The sequence below is a fragment of the Alternaria novae-zelandiae genome (assembly GCF_023758075.1).
Source record: "Alternaria novae-zelandiae strain BMP 2774 chromosome Unknown scaffold_8, whole genome shotgun sequence".
NCBI classification, from domain to species: domain Eukaryota; kingdom Fungi; phylum Ascomycota; class Dothideomycetes; order Pleosporales; family Pleosporaceae; genus Alternaria; species Alternaria novae-zelandiae.
In genome coordinates this window covers 1,228,220-1,239,648 of record NW_026056968.1, presented here as the reverse complement: position 1 = coordinate 1,239,648, position 11,429 = coordinate 1,228,220, and the positions used below count along the sequence as shown (strand labels likewise).

Here is an 11,429-nt window from a genome sequence, read left to right as displayed (position 1 = left end):
TACATACATATCCTAGCATAAATGCATCTTACATAATTTGTACTGAGAGTGCACCCATCGAATTGCTCAAGGCTTGTGATGTTGGATTCGTAATAATGAACTACGAAACCGGCACTAACACTACAGCCATGACCATGCATCCATGAAAAAGCACGCAGAACTTTTATCGGTATCGAGCTCTCACACCCTGAGCTACTGACCTCGGACTTTTTACCCCGACTATGTGGCGACGATGCTGCGACCTGTCTGCGCACATGTTCCGCTATCCTCCATGACTGTGCCGCTTTGTGCGTGCCGGCTTGGGAAACCACCACACTTCAGCCAGTCCCTTTTCAGCATTCTGTTCAGTGTTGGCAGGCGATTCGGTCTGTGTCGCTTTGGAGTCCGAATGCCTTAGGGCCAGATCAGTATGCGTATGAACAGAAACCAGATTTCGCGATGACTTACTGTCGCTTCACCCTCTTCTCTGCCCTGTCATCGTTTTCTTGCAGGTACACTGGATCTGCCCTCCGCTTGAGTCGCAGAAGGTCCATGTCATTCTGTAGGGCGTCATCATGTCGAGTTTCTTCGCTTTGTCCTGCGCGCACGTCAGTTCTTCCAGAGATCGTAAACCACAAGGATGCGCAAAGACATAACTCACCTCCCGCGACTGCATCGTTTGGCGGAGCGAAACCACGAGTCTGGCGTTCCTTTTCGTCCACTAATTCTTGACGAATTTCCATAAGCGCCTTGCCGAGAAGATTCTTGCCAGGCCAGCGGCCCTTGTGCTTTTTCGCCTCCTCGAGCGTCAAGCCGCAACTCCAAGTCATGTCCCTTGATGTCTCGACGATCTCGCGATCAGAGGTTGCGAGGAGGATTGCGCGGAGAGCATCAGACGACTCTGAGACGGTGAACTTCAAGCCAACTGCCTTCAACATGACCTTGTATGACACTGCAGCTTTAGATTAGCGATTTCTTCGTTGTGACACGAGGACGTCATCATACTTTCGTTCCACTCTTTAACATCTAGGTTCTTAACCTTTTTCCCCAGTGCTTTGTGCCTTTTCGGGTCGGATGTTCTCATGATCGCGTCGCCGGATCCCTGTTAAGTGTTAGATTCTGGTTTTCTCACCGCTGCTTAAACTTACAGTGTCCATCGCCCAAAGCGCCTTAGCATGCTGGAAAAACTGCTCCACACAGCAGTATTCCCTGAACTTCGGGGGACCGTAGGTAAAGATCGAATTCTTAAAGCTGCTTGTATACATGTTGCTGAGTTGCCCGTAGACGTCCTGGACACCGTAGAAGAGTATGGGGCCGGGCGACTCATCGGCGCGCGGCTGCTGAGATGCAGAAGCAGGCTGGCTGTATTCGTTTCCGCGGTCGCTGACGTACATGGGTGATCGGTCTTGGGACTCCATGTCGCACGTCATGTTACTGTTCTGGACAGGTTGCGAGGAGAGAGAGAGAGAGAGAGAGAGAGAGAGAGAGAGCCAGACCTCGTTGTTCAGTCATCTACATATGTGAGCGAAGATGCCTACGGTTCGCGCATTTTGTTGTCTCTCACCTTGTAGCTCCACCTTCACCTGTCTCAATGAGAGGCCAAGGCCCAAATTTGAGCGGCCAGTGCGACAGCTCCGTGTGCTTGTCCTTCTGTCATCTTGATTGCCTCCGAGAAGCAGCAAAGCTACTTTCAATTTGTGTTTTGGTATCGTGCAACCTCGATTGGCATGTACTGCATCTATGTAACTAGCTGTCATGGCTAACTCGCGAGGTCATGCTGCACATCTTCAAAAACCAAGTTTTGGATGTTTGGTAAATAACACACCTTTTGCATGATAGCAAAGTCTTATTGTTCTCCCGTACACGTTTCCAGCCTTCAATTTGAGGCATGACAGCGGACATTTCAAGAAAGGAATGTCCGCGTCGCGCGGCCGGCGCGCGGATTGCGCGTGACGTCATCGCCTAGTGAAATCCCCCGTCCTATCCGAGGATGTGAGCTGCATCGCCCAGACACATCATTCGACGACATGTACACCACCCTAACACCCTTAACTCGTGCCGAAGCCTACGTCAATGTTACTAGAAAGGTCGGGCTTCTTATAGAGTAAGATGCTTCAACGGAGACGCGGCTTTTGGTGCTTGCAAGCACTGACCAGAGCTTCGTCCGGCAAGTACGCGCGTCGTCATGATACCTAGGTAACTTACGACCTGCGAGTAACATCGCGAGCGAACCGTACTCCCGAGTTGATCTGTTCCTTTTAGTTGCTCTATATTAGCAAGTCTAGAATGGCACGAATCATGTTCTCTTTCTGCATCTTGAGAGGCAGGCGACTACTTCCTTCAAGGCCGTTATGTTGAAAGAATACAGAATATCGAGACACTGATGTCACAATTTGCTGAACTTCAGCCGTCGTCAGCGCCATAGCTACGAAGACCAAGGTCAGCTTCAGCTTTCACGGACCGCCCTCCTTCGGGCAAGCCACAGCACTACCACCAGAATATCCGAACGCGAAAATCTCTTCGTCTTAAGAATCAATGCAGCTCTGGATTTCGTATCTTACCCAATATTTCCTGATCCTAAGTTCTCACCTAGATACCTACAAAGGAGCATCTCCAGATCCACAGCCGGGCAAAGGCGTATCCAGGAGGTATCGCGGGTTTTGCGCCTATCGGCCGGCCGAAGCAGAACGCAATGTATACTCCAGGGTACGTTACGACCACGTTCTCTAAGCCCAATCGATACTTTGTAGCCACAGCATACCCACATGCCTGCACAGATGAAGGGGGCGGTGATGGACCGTGCCTGTTGATTACGCCTCAAGGTAGAACTGCAGTGCCTCCACGACCTCTACGCAAACTCCCCTACCGCTGCGAGATGAAGCGAAGTGAACAATGAGCCGTGTTAGGTCTTCGACGGTGGTTATACTTCCCTTTCGAGATAATGGTACATTTCTTAACTACATGCGATTATCTTATGAGAACCGCTCCTATATTGTAGTATCGCATCCCACCAATACTATGCATTCCAAGATTGTGAAGTTCCAGCCGACGTCACTGCACGTGTCCGATCGTAGCCTAAAGACCCCTGAGTCCACGTTCCACGTTTTGCGGATCGCGCACGAGCCATATCCCGCCACTCCACCGTCCCATGTCCAAACTCGCCCGTACGCGACTTTCCAGCACCGCACGACTATATGAGATCACGAATTGCTCTTCTCTTCGCCTTCGGGCATTTGGTCAATTTGAAACGATACAGAGAAGATTAGCATGGCCCCTGCACTAAGGATGACACGCTCAATCAAAGAGAAGCTACCATTTTTTTGGTAATTTCTGTGAGATGAGAACATCCAAACTCCGGCCTGTTCGAACCGCAGCGATAGCAAAAGAGAGCGATGAAAAAAGCCTGCTCTCTTTTTGCTCAGGCAGGGCACTAGAGGGGGCTGGGTCAGCATGCAACAGGTTTCACACGGGCTTGTGGCGCAAGGACCATGGCAATCTTACCGCCTTGTGTGTCCGCGAACATCACTTGCTAGAGAACCGGTACATGCGAACGTATACATGATGGGTATATTGTGTCGTCGTATCTGGGTAGAGCCTGGAGGTATTCGCAAATATTCCCAAGCGCAAGTTGAAATCCCGAGGGCCATGTATCCTCCAGCCTATATTATCATTTCGCCGTCTTCACCGTCAACGCCGCCCGTGTCGTCACCGTCGTCCTCATCCAGGTCTTCCAGGGGATAGGTGAGAATGGCCGCAACGTTTCCAAGGCCCTCTAGTCGCTTGCCGCTCTCGTGTAATGAGCTGAGCACCCTGACTTCGCCACCCTCCACATCCCGCACTTGGTCGACTAGCTTCACCCATCGTCTCCTCTCTTTCACATCTTGTGCGCGGAACAGGGCGTTATTGATCATTAGCACTCCACCACCGCGCCCGACTGCGCCTTTGGCGACGGCGCGCTCCACCTCGCGCGGGCCGTACCACGCCCGACCGTCGTCTTGTCGCATGAGTGTGTTGAACTTGTCCATCAATGCCGTCTCGCGCGCAAATTTCGTGTCGGACAGCTTGTTCGTTATCGCCGGCGATGAGAGCACCTCATTGAGTGAGTGTACGTGCGCCGATGACGAATGCGCGATGATTATCGTAGGTATGAGGGCCATGAGCGGCTTGTTGGTGGTCCGTGTCGCTTCCTCTTTGATGTACTGTAGAAACGCCGAGGCTACGAAGCCTGGACTGGCGAGGAGGAGCGGGAGCGTCTTGCCTTGGGGTGTGCTGGAGGCATTCGGTAGGTCGATTTGCCGTAGTAGCGTCGAAAGTGTCGTCGAGAAGAACCTGTCCATGCCTTTGCTGTGCCCGTCTACGCCACCTCTCCTCTTTCTGGGTACGGAGACCTCGATCTTTTGCCGTAGTATCGTCTGATGCTCAGTGATCATGCATATGTTCGCGGTACCTTCTCCCAGTACAACAGCCCAAAGTTCCGCTCGTTTCGACGCGTCGCATGCCTCTTTTAGTTGTTCCAACGCGACACTATCCCAACCGTCGGCTTTTTCGATGGTAAATTTGCGATTTAGCTCCAAATCCAACGTGTGATGTTGCCCTAATTTTACGTGCTCATTCTCTTTTGCTACGCGCCCAGACACATGGAGTTGTCCGGAGCCAATATCGAAATCGGTCGAGGTTACTGCGATCGTGAGGTCTAGAGCGATTCGTTGCGAGGACGTTGAGCCGGCGTCAGATGTCTTCGAAACTCGACGAACTGCCTTGGCGCGTATTTGGTCGTGTTCTTGGATTAGGTTGTACGCGTGCCACTGTAATGATATCAGTATAATGAAGCCAAGAGGGACTCGGATGCATGTGATCTATGGCGATCTGTTTGTGGAGCGCATACCATATCCTCTGGCTCCTCAGGCAGCAGGGTGACGAACCCCGCGCCCGTTTTCTGTTCGATTTGACTCTTGAGTAGCTTCATGATAGCGGAGCCCGACGTATACGTAGATTTGAAACTGAAAGTTGTGATTGCGGCGGAGGTAATGTAGCAGTCGCGCGTAGTTGTGCGCAGCCTAAACTTTTGGGAATGTAGTGACGCAACCGTGGGATGGAGGGGCACTAGTGGGGCCGACCCACTCACGCGTTCAACGAGCGGAAGCTTGTTCGCAGTCACCGGAGGATTGGTACGCGCCGTCGAATCAAACACAGCTCCTCATTACTTCCTTCCACATTATCTAGCCCGGGATCCCAAGATCTCAGTGTGGCCTGGAGGTATTCACTGAGTTGGGTGGCATCAAAAGAAGGTGATCGGAGGAATATAGTCCTCAAAGCAATTTTGAACAATGCAACTTTTACATGCGCTCACAGCTCATGTAGTCGCTAGATGCATTAAAGTAACTAAGTATATACAAGAAGAAGTTCAATCCATCACCACGCTCTACCTGGACTTGATAATCTCAGCAGCCTTCTCACCAATACCGTACATGGTGGCCTGGAGATGGCAAGACGGGATGATAGGGATGATAGAAGCGTCAATGATAGACAGATGCTGTGTGCCGTAAACCAACAACTTGTCGCTGACACAGCCACCGTCCTTCTCGGGCATCATCGGGCAAGAGCCAGATGGGTGAGCAAGAGTAGGGGACAACATCGACTGGGCAAGCAGGGCATCGTAAATCTCCTTGTCGGAGGTGTATTGAGCACCAGGGACGGTCTCGGAGATCTTGTGGCTGGCGAGCTCGGGGCGGGCCCACACGGTGCGGAAGAATCGCATACCAGCGGCCATGACCATACGGTCGATGGGGTTGACAAAGGCGTTGTAGACGACGTTGGGAGGGCCGTTGGGGTTCTTTGCGTCGATGTAGACGGTACCACGCGACAGGGGCTTCTCGACACCGACAAGACCGTATGAGCCGTCCGCGGGAACGGGGAACTCGGCCACGGCGGCATCCTTGCGGCCGAAGATGTCAGCAATGACTGCACGCTGCTTAGCAAAGCCCTTGGCGAGCTGCTTGCTGTTCTTGTAGATGCTAGGAAGGTAGTCGGTGGCGGTCTGGCTGTTAAGGGTGCTGATAAGAGACTTGAAGTCCTTGGTAATGTCAGGCAGGGAGATGAAAGCCAGGGCGTTACCGCGGGCATAGGTGTAAGGACCAGTCTTGTGCTCAACGTACTGCTCCCAAGCGGAAGCGTTGAATGTCGCGTTGGTCATCAGCGAGTTCTGGTTAGGGAAGTAGTTGGAAGTGGTGTTGAAGACAACGGTGGCGTAGGGGTGGTCCTGGAAGTTGGAGCCTACAGCATCGAGCTCAACCTTGATGTCGATACCGGCAGCCTTCAGGACGGACTTGGGGCCAATACCACTGAGCTGAAGGAGCTTAGGTGTCTGGATAGCGCCCGCAGCCAGGACGACCTCTTTCTTAGCGTAGAAGGTGGAAGTCTTTCCAGTCTTGTCGGTAACCTCGACACCAGTAGCCATGAGCGGCTTCTTCTTGTTGTCAAAGATGATCTTGTCGGCTGTGGTGCCTGTGAGGATGTGGAGGTTGGCACGAGTCTGAATGGGGTCGTAGTACGCGTAGCGAGCATGTGCGCGGCGTCCAGTGGTCGCATCCATTGTGTTGGCGTACCAGGAAGGACCGTAGGCTTCGCCGGCGTTTCCATCCTCTGGGATGTAGATACCAGTGGCCTTCCACGCCGCCCAGTAGTCCTTGATATCCTCATATTGGTTGGATGTGATTGAGACGGTCAACGGTCCGTTACCGTAGGTCGACTCATCCCAAGTGATGTTGAAGTCTTTGACAACATCGGGAGTGGGAGGTTGGAAAGTGGTACCCTTGATGAAGGCCTCTTCCATTCCCTTCCAACCCCATCCTTTGTTGCCGAGAGCCTCCCACGCATCGTAGTCGGCAGCTGAGCCGCGGTCGTAGACCATGCCATTGATGACAGATCCACCACCGAGGACCTTGGCAACAACAACCTGGTACGATGTGTTGCCGATAGCCGGCTCAGGTAGGGAGTTGATGTTCTCCCAGATCAAACCAGCCGCAGAGGTCAAGTCATTGGCCTTGTATGGGATCTTGGTTGCATCTGTATCGACGTTGTCACCCGCTTCAACGACAAGGACAGTCTCTGGGACTGATGTTAGTGAAGTTTTCGACAAAGTCTGGGGCTGAAACACATACTGCTCTTGTCCTCAGTGATGCGGTTGGCAACAATCAATCCAGTGACACCGCCTCCAACAATGACATAGTCATACTGGGGCTTAGCGGCGGCACCAAGAACTGGCGACAGGATTACAGCAAGAAGCTGAACAGCAACGGCTAACCTAGAGAATACAGGCATCTTGGAGGTCCAAAATATTAAGTTTAAACGAAAGTAAATTTGGATGCGCGCTGCAATGAACCTGTGAGGGTGTGCAGCCACTAGATGCTTTATACGGACCGAACAAAGTACTTACTCGCTGCTCGCATTGGTCGAGAACATGTTCGCCACGTGGGAAGGCCTACATTGCGGTGTTATCTTACCGAATCCATCCAGGAATTGATCGACCCACTAATACCGCGAGGGCGAACAATAGTCTGGTAAATTGTTTGTATGCCGTGGCGCGGCGCTGGCGGTTGCCATGTACAAATTTGTTCTAGAATGCGGACGTTAATCCTTCTGGTAGGGGTTCAGTAATCTGAACCTATAAACAGGCCGCATAGGGATCGTGCAATTACAACTCCCTGACTCCCGGTGAACATCAGGGACTTGTGGGCTCCGTTGCGGTCCGGGGCCGGGGTGCTAACGTTCTTCCACCAGAGAGATCAGGCTCATGACCAGCCAGCGGCAGCAGCAGTGAACATGGAAGCGAGGTACGTTCGGTGGTCTGATGAAGATGTGGGCCAATGAAAATCTCTGCGGCTCGTCGTAGAGAGCGCATCGTACAGAAGGACCGAGTTAGCGATTCAGGGTGTTCTTGCCGGATGTAGGCCCCACTTTTGGACGGGAGACAAGACATGGACAGATGTCCTCGGCCCCAGACCAGCATGTGATTGAGTTCAAGCTACAGGTCTGGCAACGGCAGCGGCGTACACGTTAAAAAGCTGGGGTCGGCACTTTCTGAGAACGCATTATGGCTTCGGAGATTTTGCAAAGGACTGCAGCAAAGGATGCCGCTCCTCTGGAACACGGCAGGTACATTGTTGCGGGATATGCAGCGTAATAAGGCCACCAGGAGACCTCGATCCTTGATTCGCCATCTGAGACCATCTCGGGGAACCAGGTACCATGATTTCGGAGAGTGGACGCGATTCGGGATCGATGGCCACCTCGCTTGCAGGAAACATACCGCTAAGCTTCCGATCCGCCTATCATTGCCTTCTCTTCTGCCGTATCGATAGCTTTATGGTGTCTTCGTCCACGGTGAGGAATGCCAGCGCGGCGATGTCCACGTTGTCGTAGTCGAAACTCAGATGCAACATGAATATCGGAAAGGCATATTCTCATGGGCGCACCATGGACTCCCCTCTGCACGGCTGGAGCTGCGTCAGGATACTGAGTCAGGCGGCCCGCGGAGTAGTAAAGACCCGGCCCCCTTCAGCTCAATATTCTGCGTTCTTCCCTGTAGACTGAGTCTTAGGCCCGATTGCTGCTGTGCATCGGCCCACACATGCGGGCCAACGAGGAGAGCCCGAGGAAGGAGTGTGAAGTATCTTCTCTTTGGGCTCAGCCGCACGTTGACATGACATTGCGACACTTTGCAGGTCGACGATAGAGAATGTCGCAGCGCACATAATGGAATGTTCTTTCTGTCACTAGGTAGAGCGCTAGAAAGAGAAGAAGATCTTGGGCAGCTAGTGCCGTGAAAGGTGGCTTCGGTTCGCTCTACCGGTGAGTTTGAGTATGCGGAGAATTCGCCCTGCATTTAGCTCATGCGCTAACCGCACTAGCACCTCTAGCGCTGTTTGGCCTTGCACTCGCTACCACCTCTTCCACCATTCCCATCTCATGGGGCGATAGACGAAAGATTGCGCAACGTCCATGCGGCAACCCCGAGCACCGTGAGACGATGCAAGATCGCACGTTCGCTCTTTGACCGTCGGTTTAATGCACCCTTCCAGTGTTCCACCAGCGTTGCGACCATGGTAGGCGGGCCTGAGATCTGCAACAAGATCTACAAGATGCGTCGTCCTATGCAGAAGTTCTCATGCGCACACATAGCCACAATCGCGACTCTACATGGTGTGACCTGTTCGGTTGTACTTCTAAAGTGTACGCTTGAATCATGATTTCCCGCCCACCCTGGATGCCGTTCTCATTGGGTGATAATGGGTTAAATACGCAGCATGTGGGGCCTCAATTTATGCGGCATCACTGCCAGATCAGCTCGGCGGCCGTCACCCTAGGATGCAGAGCTGGATATCCCCGTGTTGGATTGTTTCGAAAGTTGGTCTCGAGCGAGTGCACCTTCTTTGATCGATCTGGCGGCCTTCTCCCGTCACCCGCGACCGTGCTGTTTAGCTTTCGCTTCGCCCGTCTTGAACCAGAACGGCCGACGCAAGAGATGAGTGGCGCGAAGGAATATACTTGAAAACCCCGGGGCACTCCCGATCATTGAGTGGCTGTTTGCTTTTTCCTCTTGTTCACCGATTGTGACTTTTGCGATCCATGCCATTCCGCACCTGAACGACCCCGCTGCAGTGCATCATGGACGCAGGTACACAAGAATGGCCGGACCAACGCTTGAAGATCCTCATCCCGGTTTGGACGTTAACGGTGATTAGTACCGCTTTCTTGGTATGGAGAGTCGTGTACGGACTGCGATCACGCAAGTTCATTGCCTGTGATTACCTGTTGATCATAGCCACTGTGAGTCTTCCCCCAGTCCCGAAGATCGTCCCGACTGTGTGGAATTCGTCGCTGACACGAGTCCACCAGGCTCTCAACATCACAGCGACATCACTGAACCAGGTCGTTGTCAACAATGGTCTCGGGCGCCACATCATGGACCCGACGGTCTTTCCGAATCTCAGGACATACAGCTATCACCTTTGGATCACACAGATCGTCAGTGAGTTTGCAACTTCACGTTACCACCTTTCCATTGCTAACTGATGACTTCAGACATCATTGCCGTTGCCTTTCTCAAATGGTCCATCTGCGCTTGGCTGCTCGTCTTAAACTTCTCCAAATTGTACCAAGTTATCGTTTGGCTCTCGATCTTGATGGTCACCGCCTTCAACTTCCTTGCACCGGTCTTGACGCTATTCGGATGCACACCCCTGGAACGGAACTGGAACTTCGGGTTTACCGGGGAGAGCCATTGCTGGGCAAAGGGCACACTCGCACTATCCTATACCCAGGGTATCAGCAACATCATCACCGACGTGGTGTATATGGCTGCGCCTCTGATCTATCTTTCGCGCGTTCAGTTGAACAGTCGAACTCAACTGGGTATCAGGATCGTTTTCCTGCTGAGTATCCCGTAAGCGAACAAGCTTCACAGTCCCTGTGGGTGAGCTACCACTGACGTCTCACAGTGCAACGATATGCTCAATCTTCAAAACTATCGAACTCAAAGCCATCACCAAGACGCAAGATCCTACATGGGACGGCGTGAATCTTACCATCTGGTCCAGCTCCGAACTCTCCATCGGCATCCTCATCGCATCCCTCCCTCCGCTCCGCAAGGCATTCGATCATCTTTTCAAGAAGTTCATGCCCTCGACATTGACGGGCTCGGGCAAAACGCCACACTACGGCTATGGGAACTCTAGCGTCGCACAAGGAAACAGCATTCACATGAAGAACTTCCAAGGCAGCAAAGCCTATCACTCTAGGCTACCTGGCGAGAGCATCCTTGACGGCGACGACGAGAGCGATCGGGCCATCCTTGACGACGACCAAAAAGGGTCTGGTATCATGAAGAGCACAGACGTACAAGTCACTGTGACCAATGATGTCGGAGAGGCGGGGAGTAGTTCCAACTCCAAGAGCGGGGGGAGCCCCAAGATGTATAACCCTGAAATCGACTGGGCAAGTCCACACTTGGAGAATGGGGAAGGACCGCGCCGGTCTCGGTAATGGGAATGTTTTTAACGGCCGAAAGTCAGGATTTCGTTTGCATCTTTAGTCTAGGCCAGTAGGAAGGAGGCTGAGCCGCTCGATAGTTGGATACCCAGGTACTTTTTATTCACATGAAACGATTGTAATATGTACGGCGCAATTGGCCCGTGATGACGCGAAGACATTTATCTGTATCAACGCCAAGTCTCTTTACCATACGCTGTCGCTTTTGGCGTGATTTAGTCTCACAATGAATTACTGTCAAAATTAGACCTTGGCTTTGCAAATGGACTTGAGGATGGTGTGCTATTCGTGCTAAGTACCGAAAGGACAACGCGGTAATTGTAGAGAGATAGTGCAGAGCCATTCGCATACATTGACATTAACAGCTGGCGCCACCATTTTGAGGTTGTCGTGCGCAAGTA

At 52.4% G+C, this 11,429-nt stretch overlaps 4 protein-coding genes across 4 annotated transcripts; 1 reads left to right on the top strand and 3 right to left on the bottom strand.

Annotated features, from left to right (window-relative positions):
* Nucleotides 1-443: 443 nt before the first annotated feature.
* Nucleotides 444-1,397, bottom strand: J4E88_004853 (uncharacterized protein; the record flags this gene model as incomplete). Its single annotated transcript, XM_049398496.1, has 4 exons — nt 444-577; nt 641-931; nt 985-1,081; nt 1,128-1,397. 4 exons carry the CDS (start codon nt 1,395-1,397, stop codon nt 444-446), a joined length of 792 nt encoding a protein of 263 aa, XP_049256057.1.
* Nucleotides 1,398-3,638: 2,241 nt separating this feature from the next.
* On the bottom strand, nt 3,639-4,945 carry J4E88_004852 (uncharacterized protein; the record flags this gene model as incomplete). The annotated part of the gene is made up of 2 exons (XM_049398495.1): nt 3,639-4,784; nt 4,865-4,945. The coding sequence occupies 2 exons, from the start codon at nt 4,943-4,945 to the stop codon at nt 3,639-3,641; spliced, it is 1,227 nt and encodes a 408-aa protein (XP_049256056.1).
* Nucleotides 4,946-5,401: 456 nt separating this feature from the next.
* J4E88_004851 (uncharacterized protein) lies at nt 5,402-7,299 on the bottom strand (the record flags this gene model as incomplete). The annotated part of the gene is made up of 2 exons (XM_049398494.1): nt 5,402-7,086; nt 7,140-7,299. 2 exons carry the CDS (start codon nt 7,297-7,299, stop codon nt 5,402-5,404), a joined length of 1,845 nt encoding a protein of 614 aa, XP_049256055.1.
* A 2,346-nt stretch (nt 7,300-9,645) lies between these two features.
* Nucleotides 9,646-11,022, top strand: J4E88_004850 (uncharacterized protein; the record flags this gene model as incomplete). The annotated part of the gene is made up of 3 exons (XM_049398493.1): nt 9,646-10,009; nt 10,063-10,423; nt 10,479-11,022. 3 exons carry the CDS (start codon nt 9,646-9,648, stop codon nt 11,020-11,022), a joined length of 1,269 nt encoding a protein of 422 aa, XP_049256054.1.
* Nucleotides 11,023-11,429: the final 407 nt, after the last annotated feature.